Source organism: Eretmochelys imbricata, chromosome 2 (assembly GCF_965152235.1).
Source record: "Eretmochelys imbricata isolate rEreImb1 chromosome 2, rEreImb1.hap1, whole genome shotgun sequence".
NCBI lineage: Eukaryota > Metazoa > Chordata > Testudines > Cheloniidae > Eretmochelys > Eretmochelys imbricata.
The window spans coordinates 126,577,336-126,600,421 of NC_135573.1; the positions used below are offsets into that span (position 1 = coordinate 126,577,336).

At 37.7% G+C, this 23,086-nt stretch overlaps 1 protein-coding gene across 2 annotated transcripts in view; it reads left to right on the forward strand.

Annotated features, from left to right (window-relative positions):
• Positions 1-23,086, forward strand: part of LOC144260508 (cadherin-9) — a 99,434-nt gene that overhangs the window by 35,774 nt on the left and 40,574 nt on the right. For both annotated transcript variants that reach the window (XM_077809155.1, XM_077809156.1), the window contains exon 2: positions 12,661-12,955. In XM_077809155.1, coding sequence (XP_077665281.1) covers positions 12,661-12,955 — 295 coding nt within the window. The remainder of the gene's footprint in view (positions 1-12,660; positions 12,956-23,086) is intronic.

Below are 23,086 nucleotides of genomic sequence, written 5' to 3' on the forward strand. Positions count from 1 at the left end.
AAAAGAGACCTAGTCTTGATTTGAAGACATAAAGTTACCCCTCCCCCCAAACACACACACACTTGTACAGTTTGTCCGCAGGAATGAAGTCCTTCATAGACCCCCTTATGATTCATATATTTGAAGGCCACCAGGGACCACTGTGAACTTTTAGTCTGGCCCCCTGCATAATACAGGCTGTAGAATTTCACACAGTAATTTTTTCATTGAAGGGATCTTTTAGGAAGACATTTTAAACGCTCTCAATTTAAAATTTCCATGTGATGATGAATTTACCACTTCCCTTGAAGTGAGCTGTAGCTCACGAAAGCTTATGCTCAGATAAATTTGTTAGTCTCTAAGGTGCCACAGATACTTCACTTCCCTTAGTTACCTGTTTCAATCATTGATTAAAGTGACTGTTTCATGCTGTACCATGATGTGATTATTTCAGAACTTTGAAGATACATGGGGACTATACTGATATCTAGTAAGCCTGGATTCAAAGACTCGGGACAAGCAAATCAAAATCTAGACTGTTTCACAAAACACTGTGATGGGTTAGTACTGTAGGTTCGGGGACTACAACCCAGGGATATATCCATGGAATACATTAAAGAGGAGAAAACCCTGTGCTTTAGGATCCAATTCTCAGAGTATAGGGAAAAGCAATGAGCCAGCCACATCGTGAGAGTTGGCCCAGAGACCCTGTAACCTGAAGTGCAGGAGCCAGCTGAATGGGGAAGCTGGAGGCCAAGGAAAACCCTGATCTCCAGAATCCTGTCCCCAGAGTGTAGAAAGGAGAAACTGGCCTCAGCAAGTGAGTTCACCAAATATTTTGGACATCAGAAGAACTCAGAAGTTACTGAGTAGGCTCTTCAGCCAGTCCTAATAGAATGGCAATTTTCCGCCCCTCCAGCCCCAGCAGCATCACTACTACTCAAGCAGGAATTGCCAACACATTTCAGAGTACAGTACTCTGAGAATTTGTAACAGTGGAATGATGTACACAAGAAGCATATGCTGGAAAACAGAAGATAAGGAAAGTAAATGTCATTTCTTTTTTTTAATATTCAGTCACTTAGGTTACCATCACACACAGACTAGCAATGTTTAATTAAGAAGTTAGTGCTGATGTCACAAATTCAGATCAGGTAAATATATTACCATTTAGTACATACATAAAACTTTTGCTTAAACACATAGGAATAGGAAATTAAACCAAACCAGATATTGCCACTATAATCCATACTGAAGACCTACTGCAGTTATTAAGCTGCCTTTAGACTTTTAAATTAGTTAAAATGTTAATGTAGTAGAATATTGGCTGCTGCTGCTGTATAATTGACTGCTTTAAATTTCAAGGGCAGTTATAAAATCTTACAGTGGGAACACTGGCTTATTTCCTACCTGTAACTAGATTTCAAGATATTTTCTGTGAGGTCTCTGGATTGGCTGTGGGATCACAAATTATTATTACAACTGTATGTTATCTGTATTTGTGATGGCAATTTAATTAATTTCTCATGATTTGTGGACCAAGTCTCTCTCCTTTTCTATCACCACCTTCTCTCTCGCGTTCATGTGCAGATTTACCCTGAAAATAAGAATGAGAACAACCAGGGAGGAGTATTGGGTAGTGGTTATGTCACAGGCTGTGATCCTTGGGGACCACGTAGTCTCTCTACCAATGCAAAAATATATGAACTTGTTTGAAAATCTGTGCTAGGGAGCATCCACACTAAACTCATTGACCACACCACTTGATTGCAGGTCCCATCTCCAGATAACCACTTTGTGGTTTGAATATGAAGACGCTATAGAGTCCATGGCTTTAGGAATATCCTGGTCTGCTGAACACCAAATTTGCACTCTACTTAGCTGCTTTTTCCCCCCTACATCCACAACACTAAATGTCTTGGCTTTGAGATGATCTAACATAATTTCATATTAAGTGAATTGCTATACTGTACTAAACAAAGTTTTAAATCTGGAACTATATACTTATGACTCTTTTGCCCTAAACCATAAGAAAAGCAACATTATAAAGGTAGACTAAGGGTATGTCTACACAATGGAGACTGTACTGGCATAGCTATACCAGCTTAGCCAGGCAATGTAGAAAATAGTTTTATTTTTTCTCTGTATAGGAATACCACCTCCCTGAATTAAATTAGCTATGTCAAAGGAAACCCTCTTACACTGGCATAGCTGCATCTACGCTGTGAGTTATATTGACATAGTTACATGACACATTCAGAGATGCAGGTGGTGTGACCTCGTGATTAGAACAGGAGACTGGCCTAGCAGCTAGAGCAAAATAACCAGAGGCAGAACCAGAGGCACGATGAGGAAGAAGACAATGTTAGGAGACAGAAGTTCTCAGGAAGGTAGGGACTATGGCTGGAGCACAGCAGACAAGGGTTGGAGCAAGAGCTGGTCAGGAAGCAGGTCTGGCACAGCTGTGGTTGAAGGACAAATTAAGTTGCCACTGTGCTGCTGATGCTACAATGCTTAAATGGTGATTTTTTTTTTCTTTTTGGCCCTTCTGTTAAATGAGGGAGCACAGCCTCATAGTAAGGATTTATTGGGGCCACCTGAGCTCATTGTGTTGCAAGGCAACCACACCAAGAGCCAGCTGACTTCATGACATTACACTGGTCAGGGGTGTGTTTTTCACACTCCTGACTGACACAGATATGCCAATATAATTGTTCAGTGTAGACCAAGCCTAAAACTTCCTCCACAGCAATGCAGAATTGTTTGTATGCTAAAAATTATATTTACAGATTAAACCTTAAATGTACCGGGAACAAGGAGGCTGAATGTAATGTGTTTTGGGGGGAAAGAAACAGTTTTCCATCTGAATTGCGTGGCCTGTTTCAAATATGTAAATTGTCCATGAAGTATAAATGAGCAGAGATGTGCTGAGATGACTGAGTTGAGGGCTCAGCAACACCTACATTACTGATATACTTTGTATGAAAAGACAAAACCAAATCCATCGTTGGTTTGGGCTTTAGCTTCATTTTTCTCAGTATATTTTTCAGTTTCTAAGTTTCCCCTACTGATGTGTGATAGATTTAACCCAAAATAATAATCTCCTTTTACATTTCAATTATTTATTGCTTTGCTTCCATGACCAGGAAGAGAATAAAATAAACTGCATGCAAACCCCAAGCTCCTTCTCACAAATGATCTTATCAGAGCACACAATGAAACACACCCAGAAGTGCCAGAATGCATAAAAAGACCATGAAGCAAGCCAGCCCTCAATATTGTTAAACTATTTGTTCTAACACACAAAACCTTACCCTCCACATTGGGCAAATAAGAGTAAAATCATACAGCAAACCAGATCTTATGGTAAAATACAGTGGACGTAACAGAGATGAAAGTAATAAGGCTCCATTGAAATTACTTTACAAAACTAAAGAATTCAATAGGGAGTGATGCCCTCTTGAAAGAATCTCGTAACTCTCCTGTAAAGCACTACAGAACAGTTATAGTTCCCTCAGTAATTTTGTACAATAAATAAAAACTGTGGAAAAGTTGTAGCTTTCTATTACAAGTTATTGGATTTTTTTTTCATAGGGAAGCCGCAAGCATTACTGATATACATTGAAGAGCAGGTGGAAAAGGTAGACAAGCCCTAACCATTGCTGAAACAGAAAAAGGAGCATCCAGGGAGTGTAGGATCACACAGTAAATCAGTCCACAGTACTCACAATATAAAGAGAGGCAAAGGTGATAAACCATCTGCCCATATTAACAAAAATGCATTTTGGGACATGTAGTAAACTGGCTTTATTTCTAGCTTATTCTTATATCACCCTGGATCCCTAAAAGCACCTTCACATCCACTCAGATCTGTATCTAACCCAGTACTCTCTCCAGTTGAACCTAACCCCAGAATCCCCTAAGTATCTTCCCTCCCTGCCAACAAAGTTTCCCAGATTGACTCGCCACTCTTCAGCTTTGAAAAGGGAATCATGGCGGTTTTCAACCTCTTGATCCCTCTTTTGCAGCTTCCTCCTACTGTATCATAGGGAGAGGAAAGGAATCATCCTCCTCCCCAACATAAAGTTGACCAGAGGGGATTGTAGGCTCCTCCTTTCCCCCTAAGGCAGCACAGTCTTCTTTCCATTGCACCCCCTCACTGCTGTACAGTGAACATTGCTAAAGAAATCAACAGGTTCATGAGAGAATCGTATGGGTTCAGCAAATCCCACAGAGCCTGGGAGCAGGGAGAGGGTGAAGGCCACCACAACACCTTCTAAAAAGCATTTAACAGAAAATAGGGGCAGAGTGTGAATGGAGTAGGACAGTCTGGGGTTCGAGGGTTGGGGAGAGCTGTATGGGTGGAAGGAGATGAGGTGAGGCATGGATGATCCAAAATTAGGGCCTAGGATGAAGACAATGCAAGAATAGCATATTTTAAAACCATTACCGTATGCAGGCAGAATGCAAAGCTTTCAAAACCAGTTGTATACTTTACTGCAATATCTGCCAACATGGAGGATATGTCTACTGCTCTCTTTGTGCACCTTCCTCCCCCTTCTCTCTTTCCTTTAGCAGCATCAAGATTTCTGCTTCTCACCTCATTTCACAAAAGAGCAGGTCTCTATTCTAAACTCCCATGACTAAATCAAGGTTTGTTTTCTCTCTCTCTATTTGTTCATGACAATGTCTTTAGCCACAAGTTGCTCTTTTGGATGGGTTGGGTCCTTCTTTCCCTTTTCAGCTATCATAGGAGTTGAACAGAAATGAATTGCAGATGGCATGTTCAGATTCAGGTGAAGTGTGACAATTTTGGATTCAGTAAGTATTTGTAAATCTAGCTATATAATTTGCCTGTGTCTAGTAGAAGCCTAGATCCTGGTTCTCCTGTCACTTGCATTGATTTTATGTCAATATAACTCCATGATGTCAAGTATCAGGGGGTAGCAGTGTTAATCTGTATCCACAAAAACAACAAGGAGTCCAGTGGCACCTTAAAGACTAACCGATTTATTTGGGCGTAAGCTTTCATGGGTAAAAAAACACTTCTTCAGATAAGCGGTTTTTTACCCACAAAAGCTTATGCCCAAATAAATCGGTTAGTCTTTAAGGTGCTACCGGACTCCTTATAACTCCATGAGTTACTCCTCAGTTACACAGACATAAATGAGCTGATAATCAGGTCCTTACTGTACAGTTTAGATACATCTGAAATATGGAGGGTGAAATTTCAGTAAGGGGAAAACAGGCAGAATATCTCCTTGCTCCCCTCTAATTGGGCTGTCTCCTTCTTCAACAGCAACCTTCTGTAGCCATATTGCTGTCTTTTACTTTTGACACCCTGACTTCTCCTTCTGCCATATCATACCTACAGCACACTAGGCTTACTCCTCCTCCTTCAACAACGTCAACACCCTTTTAGACATTGTAAAGAAAGTATTTTTTTTTAATTCCTGCACACTAACAATACACACAGGGAAAATAACCACAAATATTGCTGGTGTCCAGACACTTAAAGGCCACATAACTACTATCGGCTTATCAGTAGGAGATAAGTGTGAAGCTTGAGCGAACGCAATTAGTAGTTGATATAGAGGGAATGTGGCATTAATAGGAGGCCAACTGCTGAGATCTTTCCGCTCAAATTTATATTAGAAATAGTAATATTCATAGTAAGATTATACTGACTGGATGTTTTCTGGAAGCAACAACTTTTTCATAGATCAGCATGGTGCATGAATTTCCCATGTTGCAGAAACAGATAGAATAGAAAATATCATTTGAAAGGTACGCTTATCCCATTTAAGTGGGGATGGGGTGTAGTTTCAGGGGGAATTTCCATTTCCATATTTTCAAAGCATGCTCAATTATTCTCTCAGCTAATTCCCACCACCACAAATGTCTTTGTGTCTAACAAATATCAAGAGAAACCACATTGAGGATGCACCCACGTAGCCATGTAGGAGACCTAAAGAAAAAGATTTGAATGAGAATAATATTAATAGAAATAGAACAGGATCCTTAAAGTGTATTGTCTGAGCTATGTCTTTATTCAGACATATTTCCGACAGTGTATTAATTACTGAAAACACTGACTAGTGAAAAGGGAGCATGTAGAAGCAAATAAAGCTATATCTTCCTACAGGGAGGAATTTCTACGGCTGATAAATGGCAGAGCTGAATATTTTATCAAATGTTACTTACTTCCAAAATATATATATATATACCAGTTTGAATGTATTAGGGGCCCTTTTGTGTTTGTTTTTTTTGTGAACACCCCCAAATATATATACTCCATATACGCACGCACACACAAGATACCGAATTTGCAAAAGTTTATGAATTATACGCATGTATATCTGGCATTTGCGTTGGGCTCAATACTATTCTTGTTGACATAAATGGGAACAGGATTGGGCTAATTATTTTCTTCTTATTATTACTTGGTTTTAGTAATAAATGCATATCTTAATAATAGTTTGACAATATATTGTGTCTGTAACACATACATATTTCAAATCATATTTGTATGTGACCCACTGTGGGCTTCTTTTGGGGTAACTGAATCTTGAAATGTTGTAGAAGTATTTTCGATGTCAAATTTTAAATACTTTTGTAGAAGAGAAACAATAGTGTGATAGTGGATTAGTGAAAATTAAATTATAGGACATTGGTATAATTGTATTTATAACTAAATTCATTTGGCTATAAAGATGTACAATACTATCTGCAACCACTCTAACAAAAATAATGCAGTACATTTTGCATTTAGATGATAATGGTGCCACTGCTCCATTTTACAAAGTAGTATTTTATTTCAGTGAGGAAACCAGGTAACTGCTAAATAAAAACAACACAGTGATGATGTCTAAAACTATCATACTGCAAGTTTCCTATGTTTTCTATCATAGGCAAATGAATTTTCCTGCAGTTTTTAATACAAGTAGAACGATTTTTACATTTGCTAGAAAACAAAGATGCACTATGTTGTGATAGTGTTGCAGATTATACTTCCAGCAGTGTTACTGACAGAGCAATGCCAACGGATATGGAACCTTTTATCACAGGCTGCCAGTTCAAACATAGCCCCAAATCAGTAATGTCTGGACATCAAATACTGCCTGGTAGTCTACATGAAATGAGCAGATTGTCTCCACACAATTCCTAGTGGGCAGGTGGTCTCTAAAACCAAAATCACTATTGAAACTGATTGACAGCTTTGTGACTAGTTTCAGACGAGAGGTCAAGGAAACTTAACTGTTATGGAGGGGTCAAAGTACATTGAAGAGGCAGCATGAGCAAACTTTAAAAGTCACTGTCAATGCTATAAGTGATAAAAGAATAGATAGATAGAGGATTTTACCCTCCAGGGTGGCAAAATCTTTCATGAACACTGTATTACGTTTAAAAAGGAAAAAAAAAAGTTGGAATGGTCCAGCTGTTGTTGTTTTAAGACGGGCTTTGTGCAAAGGAATAGTTAATTTCATTTCATCTTTCCTTAAATTATCTTTTTGACTACTGAAAAGTTTAGTTTGTTGTAAATAGTTCATGTGATATTTCCAAGAGCTGAATCATAAAATAAACAGAGCTGGTTGAAATCTGGAATTTCTATTCTGTTGGAAATTCTGACATTTCCAAATTTGTTTTCATTTGTGATTTGAATGGAAACAAACAAACAAACAAACAAACGAAAAATGAAATTTCCTGCAAAATATATTGTTCAAATTGTGTGTCTGTTTGTTTCAGGTCAAAATATTCCTCTTCAGGAAAATCAAAATGTTTCATTCAGATTTCAGACAGTATAATATAAAATAAAAAAGTATAAATTACTCAACAATATTCTATAATATTCAAAATTAGAATGAAACATTTTGATTGTATTGAAGTGCAACATTTAAATAAAAATTTCAAAAAATCTCATTTGAAATGAAAAATCAAAACATTCCATTCTGATAAGGTTGAAATAGAACATTTTCATCTTATTCAAATTATTTTTTTCTAAACAAAATTGTTGAAGTTAACACATTCCCACAAAAAAATTATATTTCAAGGAAATAGCATTTTCCAATGGAATAATATGCTTTTGGAAAATTATGGAACTACTATAAAAATAACATAACAGCTCAAAATTAGAAACATAAAAAATAAAATGTACAACCATGTTAAACCTTCTTGCTTTTTGGGCTTTGTAATAAAAATAAAACTGTCTTACTGTTTCCTAGAAATATTTCACTGAGTTTCTGAATTTTAGCATCAAGTTCCTATGTCCAAAAGAAACGTTTAAGGAAGTGATGAGCATTCCTCAAAAAGGTTCTCAGTCGAGGTGTAATGTAATCATCCAAGAGTCCATGGATTTTTATACAAAGTATATACATGCTATCTAAATCTCTTCCTTCTCTATAAGTAGGCTAGCATTCTCACAATAATGATCTATAAGAGCATCTGAAGACTGAGAAACTAATATTTGCCTACATATTACCTTCTGCTGTGACCCCCTTTAGATTTTATCTACTAAGGAGGGTTCAAAAGTGGAATGGAAGACCCCTAAAAAAGTACTTTGTTTCTCCCTGATGTGGTGATATTGTTGCAGTGTTACTGGATGTGCTGTATTTTATGCAAGCGGTAAGGCTGAAATTCGGGATCACGTCGGGCTATTAAAAATTCCATGACACTTTTTACAAGAAAAGGAATATTAAATCAATAAAATATGCAATTGGGTAATTGCATTCTCTCTATTTAAATACCTCTATGCAGTCTCACAGGGATGTTTTATTTGTAGAGCTGCCTGGGAAAGGGACTTCCAGGTCCACAAAAAAAGTCATGTTTTTGGAAAATTTGTTTTTCCACATTGGTACAAATCTCTAAACTTTTTGTGTGTGTGGACATGTAAGTCCATAATATTTTATTTTAGGAACACTAAAACCTTCCCACAACGGAAATATTTTGATGTTTCCAAAATGACATATGCTCTCTGGGCTTCCAGGCTCCTCAGGATCCTATAACTGGAGCTCCCAAGCTTTTCAACTTCTCAGTATCCTGCCAGGCAGGTAGCCGAGAAGATAAGGACCCTGGAAGCACAGGAACCACCAGCTCCAACCTCTCCACCACAAGGTCTGCCAAGAAGCTAGATAGGTGGACTAGTGGATCAGAATCCATGCAGGTGTCCATCAGTTTCAATTTGGCAAACTGGCAATGATTGAGATCGAACAATGTGTTGATCTTTATGCAAACATAGAGGAAGACAATCCCTTCTCCAAGGGTCTTACAGTCTCAATTGGATAAAGGAAAAACAGTTCAATATACCTACTACAAAGACTGATGGTCAAAACATCAAGTGGGCTCTACGCACTGTCCTTTCTATTTTGTTTTTAATTAAAAATGAATGTACGACTGGTGGATCATCAAAGAAAGGAGTCATGAAAGAAATGTATGTCAAGAAGGGATGTGAATGAGGAGAGGAAGTCACATGGAGAACAATGGGCCAAATCCAACTTTGACTTTCCATTAACTTTAGAGGGAGTTGGATAGTGCCCAAGAAAAAGGAGTGGGTTCCCAGGGTAGAAAACAACATAGAAGATATGAAGATAAAAGTGGGCATTCTCTAGTTCATATGCTGTTATATAGTGTCATTGTCCACTAATTTAACAGCTGCAGATATTGAATACAGGAGGTGGGTGAAGCAATCTTTCAGTGTCAAGATTGTATATCACTTCCTGTTTGAAAAGGACTGTAATGAAAAGCACTATGTAAATTTGAGTTTTTATTGTTATTAGCTTGACTTAAAACACTTACAAGGTAAGATAAAGTACAAACTTCTTTTTAATCTGAATAATTTAAGAAGATACTGAAAGCAGAGTTATTTGGCAAAACATACAAAGATTAAAAAATGCTTAAGCCACCCATAAAAGGATTCTTCAAATGAAGATCATATACTGTGTAGAAAATGTTAGTATTTAGATCTTTGAATAAGAATTCAAGCTTGCATTGACGTGGTAATATAATTACCAGATGCAGCCGGGCAGCACAGAAGATTGAAATGACTTCAGTGACTTTATTGACTTCAGTGGGATTGCATTTACTTCTATCAGGGTTGAATTTGGCCCTAAGGATCTTAAGGATTCATCAGTGATGTAATTAAAATAATTGTCCTTAACTTAAAAAATAACAGTGAAAATAATAATTTGAAAAGCACAGAGCATGTAAGCTGCCTATGATACTACTTAATGAAAGCCTAGGGTGAAATGCTAGCTCCACTGAATTCAACAGCAAAACTTGCATTGACTTTAATAGGGCCAGGATTTCTTGCCTGATGTGAAAGCCTTCCACAGGTAGAACTTCTTTTGAAGTTAGTGGGAGCTGCATATACAGAACACTTCTAGAATCAGGCCCAACAGGTGTATTGTATGCAGGCAGATGTGAGATCAGGCCCCAGATAGATATATAAATAGTCCTATTAGGTCTGAACCTATATACACATATTCTATTGCCTGGGAATTCCAAATAAGCATCTACCAGGAAAAATAATCACTAAAAAAGTTACATGAATTTAAGCCAGCAGTTATATACCTTGTACAGTGCACAGATACAAGAAAGAGAAGAAGAAACAAGGGACAATGACAGAAATTACCAGTATATCCAAAATATACAAAGTATGTTAATTTATTAATGCGTGAAAACTGAGTGCGCAAGTTCCACATATGTAGCTGTGGTCAACGTTACAGATAAAATAAGATAACAGTGCGCATGGAAATAGCACTTGATGACCTGTTTGTGATCAATGTCTCTGATTTATTTAACATCAACCTGATTTACTTTAACCTAGGCATTCAGATAAATCCATTTTATTCTTGAAATAAAATGTATCATGACCAATATTTTTTTAAATTATCTTTCTGCATGGCATTTCTTTATACTCCACATACAGTGGATACCAAAATATCAAAACAGCATTTGGACTTTGTGTGTGTACACGGGCACAAAGTCCAAATACCATATTGGTATTCTGAGATATTGATTTTGAGATTGGGATATATATATATATATATATATGGGTTTCACCATTGAGCCAATGCTACGTTTATACTATAGCTTATATCCTGCTTGATTTGCTCATGTAAGACGTCCCATTGTACAGATCGAATCATACTTCCCTTGATGTAATTGCAGGATCAGGCACTTATGGGTGCAATCCTGACCCCATGGATGTCAATGGTAAAACTTCCATTGATTTTAGTAGGGTGAAGATTTCACTCTGTACTATGTAAACCTTAGAAATGTTAGTAGCCATTAACTACAGTCATGCAACCAATGGTTTGAAGTATAGTATAGATCAGAAACAGGTAGCATTAGCATTGTCATCACACCGTAACTATTTCATCTAGTTGTCTTACTGTAAACAAAGCCACACTGATAACATGAGTAAAATGAACAGGTTTTGGCCCTTGGAAGAGGAAAATAAATAGGTACTTAATGCAGAATTCAGTACAGTGACCCTTTGTATCAGTAACTCCATTTTTTAGAGTTACTAAAAATCAGTAACTTCCATTTAATATTTTATTCCTCATTTTGGCAAGAACCCAGCCAGTCAGAGTATTAGGAAGATGTAACAGCAGAAGATGTGGAGACAGAAACTGTAAGAGTAAGAGTGGTAGCATGAACATACCAGCAGAAAAATAAATAGTATTGAGGAAATTTTCTGGAACTAGATCTTGAAGAACACCTACTTATAACATGCAGTGTTTTTTTTTTTTTTTTTAGGTTGATGAGTGCCCATTTAAAAATGGACAGAAGGAACCTTTCTTTTAATGTGGTTTTGTCTAACCAAAATAATATCATGGCGCATCAAGTTATCAAATCCTTGTCAGATGCCAGTAGGATGCAACATAGTTGGGATTTCTTGATGATGAAAACTGTGCTGACTACACATTACAGATGTCCTTAAAAAAGGAAATGTATTTCCATATATGCTGAATTATGAGGATGAGAAGAATAAGAATAAAAGATTTAGCCATGTGGCATCCCTTTAATTTTAACAGGAAGAGAGCTGCTAAACTCCATGCAATGCTCTGAAAGTTTACCCCCTAGTGTTCTTGAAAATTGTTTCTTGTATATAGGGGGACCAGAGGGTGGGGAATGGGGGGAGGGAGTAAATCATTAACTGAGATAGATGACCCTCAAGAAAAAAATGGAATAAAACTGTAAGGTTCTTCAGTTAGAACTTTTACATGTGCTTTTGGGAATTTCAGAAAGCTCTAATCCTTAACACCAATCTGTTCATCACTGATATAAAGCAACTGGTTCTATTCTACACATAAATCCTAATTTTATCTTACAAAAAGGACTTGAGAGTTTTAGATGTCTCTTATCTTCAATAATGAGACTTCTCTGGGTTTCTGGACAGACTGTTGAAAGAAACATCATTTTTGTTATCATTGGATTATTATAAATGTTACTGTATTATCTTCTACATTCCCTTGTGTCCTTACGAATTTGTTTAGAGATATTTTATGTGTGTGACTGAGTCTCAAATTTGTAATTTTTCCAACAGTGAGACAGAAGATAACCACTGCTGACCCCAATTACAGTCAAGATTTGTACAGACTTATTCATATATGCTAAATGATTTGGTCTGTAATAACAATACATATATTTATAGAATTCTTCTTTTCTACCTCCCTGAAGCTACACACTGACCAAGATAAAGGAGATGGAAATTTAAAATACATATTAACAGGAGATGGGGCTGGCAGTCTGTTCATTATAGATGAAAATACAGGAGATATTCATGCTGCAAAGAAATTGGACAGAGAAGAAAAGTCCCTGTATGTGCTACGTGCCAAGGCTATAGACAGAAAGACTGGAAGACAAGTGGAGCCGGAATCTGAATTTATCATTAAAATCCATGATATCAATGACAATGAACCAAAATTTACAAAGGACATGTACACCGCCAGTGTTCCTGAAATGTCTGGAGTTGGTAGGTATAACTTATCCTTATATAAAATGGCTTTTGGGGATTCTAGGATAAAAGTAACTCCTGAGTAGAATGGAGAGGTTGTTATTTGGTGTATTTAAATAGTAGTACAAGCTTCTGTGACTATCTATTCAATAACTCCTGTGGCCAGGAACGTATCACTCCTGATCAGAAACCTGGTTTTGCTTATTTGTTTCATTTTCATCCACTTTTTATGCCTTTTTCCATACCACGGGCTTCTTTATGGCTGTTTTAAACTCGTCACAGCAAAATGGGAATGTATACATAATGGTCTTATCAGTTACTACCAGCTACTTTTGCATCACTTCAAAATACCACTTCTAGAACATGTCCAACTAGTGTTTGTATAGGAATATTAACATTCCAATCAATTGGACATTTCTGCATCTTGACACACAACAATCTGTAAATATACAAGTAAAGAAATCATTTTGTACCAAAATGTGTTCTTATAAATACCTCAACTCATTTTGCTCATTCCCACCCCCACAAAAACATTCCACCTGTCTCTCTCTGTCAAGATATAAAACATATGGGAAGCGGGAGGGAGAAAGGAAAGCATTACTATTTCAGTCTAAGGAGATTTTTCTAAATGAAATAAATGTTTTACAGCTATTCACAATGGCAGCATTGAAAAGCAAAACATGAAGTGCTTGTAGGAATAGTAGGGTTAGGAATATGTTCTCAAAAGAAAATAATTCTCCGTTTTTTGTTTGTGTAATATAATGCTTTAGCTATTATCCACCAGCATGCCACTATAGGCATTCATCAAAAGCTCTCATAATTACCTAAGAGTCTAATTGTTTCTTGAATAGAGATGGTCTCTCCAACAGAGCTGGGTGGATATAAAGCACACGTGCAAAGTGGGGCAACTGGTTGTTGTGGATTTATCTGTGTTTAATCACCGTGATTTAATATCATGATCTGCTGTATCAGCTCTGCAAAATGGCATTGTTGAGAGTGGCAAAGTACCAATAACAATTTCTGACAGATACATGTGTTCTCAAAATAACTTCAAGAAATTCACCACTGTCCTTGGCAACAGTAGCACAATTATGAAAGCGTTAGAGAAAACTTCATTTTGTTGACATGAAAGGGGAATTCTTGCATTAGTTTCTGAGCTATAAAGAACACAAATAATGGTTCTCTTAAAGAGATATGGAAAATAGGGAATAAACAGAATTATTTCCAATTGTGAGGTGAGGTTTATTTTGATAAAAGTCTGTAAAGAAAAAGGTTTTGAGAATGTATCTATAGTTTTTCACTTTAAGTTTATTTCTAAAGAAAGAACTACACTGGCATAGTTTGGCATCAAAAACAAAGTGCCCAGTTCTGATTTCATGTACAACAGTACAGCCGCATTAGAGTCAGTAGGGAATGTTAGAGAACAGAATTGGATCCAGTTTCTTGGCAGTGGAGGCTGCTGTCTATGAAATATCCAGAGACTATGGTGATGGTGGTAATATAAATATAAATTTATATAGCTACAGTAGTTGGAGCTCAGAGAGTGGCTCTGACCGAATGAGCACAGCGGAGTTTGGCAGTAAGGGTAGTAGGTTGCTTAATTAGTTGTTTGTGGACTGAAGTAAAATCAGCTGAAAACAATCAGTTTATTGTGCAGAATGCCTGATCACTTGGCTTGTGTCCAAATGACATACGTGTATGACGGGTGTAAGCAGACCCTGGCCCTCAGAACCTCACTACTGTACGGCATCTTGAGGCCAGAGCTGATTGATGGGATATGCAGACAGAGGCCAGATTCTGAAGACATTGAACAGAAACACTGTAGGCAGGGCACAACTTAGAACAGTTTTCTCCCTTCCTCTTGCTCAGAAAGCAGATGGCAGATTGGGAAAGAACCAATGTGGGTTGAATGGGTAAACTTCCTTAGATGGGATATGCTTTCCAGGAGACTGGAGTACACTTGTGAGATTTAGACAGGCTGTGACAGTATGGAATTTGATAATTCAAAATTCTGTCAGCAGGGTATGTGGTGATCATGCAAACCATTCCGTGACTAGCATATTAGGTGTGAAAGTTGTGGATTTCTTGAAAGAACTTGGGTTGTTTAGCTTAGCAAAAGCAAGGCTGAAAGGGAAGATGATTGCTTTCCATAAATATGTCATGGGGGTTAGCACCATGGAGGGAAAGGAGCTATTTAAACTAAAGGACTAAGCTGGCATAAGAACAAATGAGTATAAACTGTCCATGAATACATTTAGCCTGGAAATTAGAAGGTTCTAACCATCAGAGGAGTGAGATTCTGGAACCGCCTCCCAGTAGCAGTAGTGGGGGCAAACAGCCTAACTTGTTTTAAGATGGAGCATAATCAATTTATGAATGGGATTATATGATATGGTTGCCTGAGATGGCCAGGGACTGATCTTCAGGACCCTAGAAGTCCCTCCCAGTCCTATGTTCCTATCTAATTAAATCAAGTTACATACATTTAAGCCAATTAATATTGCACAGACAGAAAAGGCATAAAAAAACAACAACAAAAAACAGCAAAAAGGGTTAATGATAGAAAGCATAGCCAAAATATAGAAGGTACATTAATACATGAATACATGAAAACTGACTGTGCAACTAGAAATGGCACAGATCCCACCTATATGGCTAGGGTCTATATGGCATGTGAGCTGAACTGAGTAACCAGTGCATTATGGAAATGACATTTAAGTAGGAATGACCTCTTTGCAATTCAATGTCTAGGATTTACTGATCACCTATATTAATTCCTTTTTATCTCTCTATGCAGAACAATCAATTTTTTTTCTTGAAATAACATTTGTCATAATCACAGCAAAATATTATTTGTATTATCCACATGCATTTGAGTTAATTTATGCCTCATATGCAATATCTCTACTAGCTGTGGTACATACTGGGTATCAGTGAATTAGAGGAGTGTAGAAGAGAAGTCTTGAAAGCTAAATTTAGATTAGAAAGTAGGCTGAAGTTCAGGGCCTCTGCTATAGCTTTCTTTGAAATGTGTCTGGTTCCAAGTACACAGCCAAATTCAAAGTCACAGTGTGTTGATGAGAAGATGATGTTTGAATTTATCAGGCACTGAACTGGGAACTTTGTGACAGAGACAATGCTAAAGTTTTGAGGGGAAAGGGTTGTGTAAACTAGGAAGTGGGGGGAAACCACCAACTATCAAGTTTCAGAGTAGCAGCCGTGTTAGTCTGTATCCGCAAAAAGAACAGGAGGACTTGTGGCACCTTGGAGACTAACAAATTTATTTGAGCATAAGCTTTCATGAACTACAGCTCACTTCATCAGATGCATGCAGTGGAAAATACAGTGGGGAGATTTATATACATAGAGAACATGAAACAATGGGTGTTACCATACACACTGTAACAAGAGTGATCAGGTAAGGTGAGCTATTACCAGCAGGAGAGTGGGTCAGGGGAGAAACCTTTAGTAGTGATAATCAGGGTGGGAGAACATGTGAGGAACGGTGTGTGTGTGTGTGTGTGGGGGGGGAATAAACATGGGGAAATAGTTTTACTTTGTGTAATGACACATCCACTCCCAGTCTTTATTCAAGCCTAAGTTAATTGTATCCATTTGCAAATTAATTCAGCAGTCTCTCATTAGAGTCTGTTTTTGAAGGTTTTTTGTTGAAGAATTGCCACTTTTAGGTCTGTAATCGTGTGACTAACGAGATTGAAGTGTTCTCCGACTGGTTTTTGAATATTATAATTCTTGACGTCTGATTTGTGTCCATGTATTCTTTTACATAGAGACTGTCCAGTTTGACCAATGTACATGGCAGAGGGGCATTGCTGACACATGATGGCAGATATCACATTGGTAGATGTGCAGGTGAACGAGCCTCTGATAGTATTGTGGCTGATGTGATTAGGCCCTATGATGGTGTCCCCTGCATAGATATGTGGACACAGATGGCAACGGGCTTTGTTGCAAGGACTGGAATTCCACCATGATTTCAACAATTTCCATCCCACCATCAACCTCAGCCTGGACCAGTCCACACAAGAGATCCACTTCCTGGACACTACGGTGCTAATAAGTGATGGTCACATAAACGCCACCCTATACCAGAAACCTACTGACCGCTATTCCTACTTACATGCCTCCAGCTTTCATCCAGACCACACCACATGATCCGTTGTCTACAGCCAAGCTCTACAATACAACTGCATTTGCTCCAACCCCTTAGACAGATACAAACACCTACAAGATCTCTATCAAGCGTTCTTACAACTACAATACCCACCTGCTGAAGTGAAGAAACAGATTGACAGAACCAGAAGAGTACCCAGAAGTTACCTACTACAGGACAGGCCCAACAAAGAAAATAACAGAACACCACTAGCCATCACCTTCAGCCCCCAACTAAAACCTCTCCAACGCATCATCAAGGATCTACAACCTATCCTGAAGGACAACCCATCACTCTCACGGATCTTGAGAGACAGGTCAGTCCTTGCTTACAGACAGCCCCCCAACCTGAAGCAAATACTCACCAGCAACCACACACCACACAACAGAACCACTAACCCAGGAACCTATCCTTGTAACAAAGCCCATTGCCAACTGTGTCCACATATCTATTCAGGGGACCCAATCATAGGGCCTAATCACATCAGCCACACTATCAGAGGCTCATTCACCTACACATCTACCAATGTGATATATGCCATCATGTGTCAGCAATGCCCCTCTGCCATGTACTTTGGCCAAACTGGACAGTCTCTATGTAAAAGAATACATGGACACAAATCAGACGTCAAGAATTATAACATTCAAAAACCAGCTGGAGAACACTTCAATCTCTTTGGTCACTCTATTACAGACCTAAAAGTGGCAATTCTTCAACAAAAAACCTTCAAAAACAGACTCCAACGAGAGGCTGCTGAATTGGAATTAATTTGTAAATGGATACAATTAACTTAGGCTTGAATAAAGACTGGGAGTGGATGGGACATTACACAAAGTAAAACTATTCCCCCCGCCCCCCCCCCCCCCCCACACCATTCCTCACACGTTCTTGTCAACTGCTGGAAATGGCCCACTTTGATGATCACTACAAAAGGTCCCCCCCCCATCGCTCCCCCCGCTCTCCTGCTGGTAATAGCTCACCTTACCTGATCACTCTTGTTACAGTGTGTATGATAACACCCATTGTTTCATGTTCTCTATGTATATAAATCTCCCCACTGTATTTTCCACTGCATGCATCCGATGAAGGGAGCTGTAGCTCATGAAAGCTTATGCTCAAATAAATGTGTTAGTCTCTAAGGTGCTACAAGTACTCCTTTTCTTTTCACCAACTATCAAGGAACACTCAAGTAAGACAGAGATCAGTTAGGGGTGCCAATATTACTAAGGTAACTCTGCATCAGATAGTAAAGAGGAGAATAGAAAATATAGCTGATATGGAGGAGGAACAACATGAGATCATCACAGAGGTACATTTTATAAATGAGGAAGTTAGTCAATAACACAAACTCAAAAAGCAATTTCTCATTGAAATCAACCTCTATACTGAAGGACTGGAGGGCAATACGTGTTGTAACTATATTAGGATGGAGTATAGGAATTACAGACCAGTGAGTCTTCCTCAAGTACAATGTAAATGCATTCAAATAAGAATTTAAACGAGTTATAAAACACCTAGTCTAACATGATGCAATAGGGACAAGCTAACCAGTTTCGGTACAGGCAAATCAAAACAAAATGCTTGGATACATAAGTAATGGGACAGCAAATGAAAACTGAAGCTCTGAAAAATTTATTATAATCACACTATAAATCAATGGTTGTCAAAACAATGAACATTAATTTTTGGCCCCAAGGAAGTCAAAGGGAGTTTTTCCCTTGATTTCAATAGGGCCATGATTTCATTCCTGGAATATTCTGTTCTGATCAACAAGTCTCAGTAGAGACTACTGCAGAAAAAGAAGAATTCAGAGATGGGTGATGAAAATCATCAGAGACTTGGAGATACTTCTACATGTAGAGAAACGGAAAAGATTGTATCTCCAATGGGAACAGGACTTCACACTAGGACTGTTCAGTTTATATAGTAGATACTGAATTATATGAAATAATGAATGACTTAGAGGAGACAAATTGAGTGATGCTATTTAACTGCTCATATAATACAAAAGCAAAGGGAAACAAACTGAAAGAAAGAAGCTTGAAGGACAAGAGGAATATATATTTATTTGAACATATTATAATTAAACTGTGGAATCCACTGGGAACCAGTGGCTTATAGGTGCTTGAAAGAAACTTCCCCTAAGGACATGTATTCCGTAGTTGTCCATTATGGAGATTTTCGCACCTTACTCTGAACCACTGACTATTGGCTGCTGTCAGAGATAGTACACTAGACTGTAAGGAACAATTGCCTGATCTCATATGGCAATTCCGATATTCCAAAGGACACAAAGGACTGATGATGTCCTTCTTAGGATGAAGTATTCAGCTTCTACATAGAAGGAGGTGATTATTCTTTGCACCACATTGGAACGTGGAAATATTACAAGAAAAGTATTCTGTGAAGCATCCAAAGATTTTAAAAAACCTGTAGTACCTTCCAACCTGCATAATCAAAGGTTTATTAAGTACACATTGGAAACTGAAAATAAACTCAGCAACATCATTTCAACTGAGGCTTTTCAAGACAATCTATAAAGGAAAAGGTAAAATGTATGTTATACTGGTGTATATATTTATATCTAGTCTATTATCTTCTTACCTTTCACAATCACAGATAAAAGTTATGTTTATCAAAGGAAAGGCCAGCATGAAAGTGACTTTTCTGAAGTTTTAAAAGAAAGTGTTACATCTGAAGGAAGTTGTGAAAAGACAAGTTAGTAGTAGAAGCAGTAAAGTGGTTGGAAACAAATTGGTCTTGAACTAGGTCAATATTACACACTTCTCTACCTGTCCTCTTAATGTCAGCAGGAAAGGCTTCTAGTCTTCGTCATTCACCAATCTCTAATATACAGTTGGTAAACATCCTTCAGAATATATTTTTTAATCCTCAAATTGACTTCATTTTCACAATAAGAATAGGTGTAATATAAAGTCAAACCACGTTCATTTATCTGTCAACTCCATTAGTGTCAGTCAGATTTAACAGATGCAACTGAGGGCTGTGTGCTCTCTCTCATTACATGCACTTGCTACAGCCACACCCACACTCAGATAAACAGGAGGAATGATTGTTTTAAAAATAGTATTATCACTTTTCACCATGTGCATAATCTCCCTCAAAAGACAGACTTTGTGTCTACACGACAAAGCTTTTAGCAACATGGCTGTGCTGCTACAGCTGTGCCACTAAAAGGCGTATGGTATAGTCGCTGTTTGTTGGCAGGAGAGAACTCTCCTGCCAACTAAAAACTTCCATCCCCAACAAGAGGTGTTAGCTTTGTCGGCAGGAGAGCGCTCCTTTGGACAAAGCATCTTTTACACCAACGCTTTTCGTAGGCAAAACTTTTGTCTTTCAGGGGGGTGGTTTTTTTAACACTTCTGAATGACAAAAGTTTTGTCTTTCACATGCCAGTGTAGACAAAGCCTAAGTACCATGCTCCCTAATGGCTTTCAATGAGACTACACTGAAATGTTTGCTTTAGAGTATTCCCATCACCTTTCTTCTGCATTGTGTCATCATAGCTACTGATAACTCAGGGGACATTGGTTATTCTACCTCTGAAACTCTTACAGGAAAAACTGCGGTGACATATGATAAACCTCATGTTTTCTATTTCTGAGTTTGCTTAAAAGTCAATAAGAATTAATTTAAAGATTTGTGTAAAATTCCATCAAGGAATATTTACATTTTTATGCTACATAGAACACTTTTTCCCCAGTCTCAGGTGCAAGAGGGCAAGGTTGAGCCTCATGGCCTTGTTATGCTCTACAAAACCCATTTCTATTAGATTAAGAATCTGGGAGTGTTAGCTGACAAAATATGCTCTGGTTAAGTGTGTGTGTGGGGTGGGGGGGGGGGAGGTGTGCGTAGCTTTGAGTTAGCATGAAAAGAAAAGCAACCAGAGTGCAGAGAAAAAATGACTTTTTCATACAGTGATATACCACATTCTGTGGTCAGATATAGCCTTTGCACTCCAAACTCTCACACTGCATAGTATAGATATTGTAGACAGAATATTTTGTACAATACTATGACACGTTTTGTGAGAATTAGGTTTCAGTTGGTATTTGCAACTTCAAATGAGTTTCAAATCCACTATATAGTGTCAAAATCTGTAGTTTCCTCAATTGTATGTATGTAATATTGTATATGTATATTTACATTTTTATATTTACATTTTTCCTGTTTTTTTAAATTAAGGATTCTTTAGTATTCATTATACAAATCTTTCTTAGAGAGAAATTTTGACATTTTCACAGAAAAATATTTGAAGCAAAATGGCAGTTCTGTGCTCAATTTTTTTAAAAAAAATATCAAGGTAAGAAAGCAAAATATTTCCATTTTCAAATGTGCAAAACAAGTTAAATGTGTTTTTTTCCCAGGGATTGGAGTACTTTTTTAGTATTGATACAGCTCTTTCTACACAGTAACTTAATACTTCATGTTCATCAGTAATTTATATGGGACTCATTGCTAATATTGTGTACTAAATTTGATGAAGAATATTCTTAGTTGGGGAAATCTCCATTTTTCAGGTTATGTTTTTTCATTTTACTGGGAAAAATCCACTGAGGCCTTGTTATTCACTTCTCTAGTCCCATTTGTATTCTCAAATTATACTTATTTCTTCCTGAATTATAATTATTTTAAATAATGTATACAGTGACATATACAATGTGAATAGCACTTTACTGACAAAATGACGTCTCTGCCATAAGGAACTTATAGCCTCGGGCTTTGATCCTGTAGGTTCTGTGCAGACAGACTCTTTTGCATTGAATTCAGTGGGATTTTGTGCAGGCATAAAGATCCTCCTGCATGGATTTGATTGTAAGGACAAGGTCTTAATTCTTTGTACAGATTGTATGTCCGCTTATGCCTACCTTTTTTTTCCTACTGAAACGCCAAAAGGGCTTTTGAGCTACAATAATTAGATGCATTAAATGATATAAAAATGGAGGATTTGGGGACATTAGGAGATAGATCATGGCAAACATGGGAAAACCCACGAGAAGGTAGATTTACAAAAATTTCCAAATTATCACACTCCAAGGAACTACTGACACAGGGAAGGGCCTGAGGTCATAGCTCTCGAATTATATAACACATACATTCACAGACGTATCACATAACTGTCTGGACATATATGGATAGCTTGGGAAGGCAGAGAAGCACTGGTCGAGCGCTGACTATGCATTTTTCACATACAGGAACGTTTGCAGGTTTGGGGGGTAAAGACTTAGCACTTTTCTTCACTAATGTGGTAAATTGACCTAAGTTACGCTACTCCAGCTACGTGAATAATGTAGCTGGAGTTGATGTAGCTTAGGTTGACTTACCCCGGAGTCTTCACTGCGCTCCATTGACAGGATACGCTCTCTGGTTAACTTCTTTACTCTTCTAAGAGAGCTGGAGTACTGGGGTTGACCAGCGAGCGCTCTACTGTTGATTTAGTGGGTCTTCACTCGACCTGCTAAATCGATGCCTGCTGCATCTATTGCAGAAGCGTTGATCTCCCCATGGTGAAGACAAGTCCTTATACAATACATGCTTCTTCACCCCTCTCTTGCACTTATCCCTTTGCCTTGTTCTGGCCAAAAGGAACATGACCAAAAGGAAACTGGAGCATTTAGCTTAAAGTGATTAATTTATATTGATTTTGTTTGATTTTTATGTACATCTTAGATATTTATTTAATATATTTGCTATTTTCTTTGATTAATCTTTTCCACCATTGTGCAAGAGAACTCCCTCTCCTGCCAGTGACCCTCCATTTTAGTAAAGATCTCTGTGTAAGATTTGAATTGAGACCAAGTGGCAGAAGAAGTTACAGTATGTTCAAATCTGACCTTTACTTCCAACTAGACAGACAGACAGATAGGAGCTTTAGAAAGTGAAAAAACGGCAATTGCTTTATTTTCTGTCTGAAAACTGATTTTCCTTGAGGGTGAAATTGACCAAAAATGACC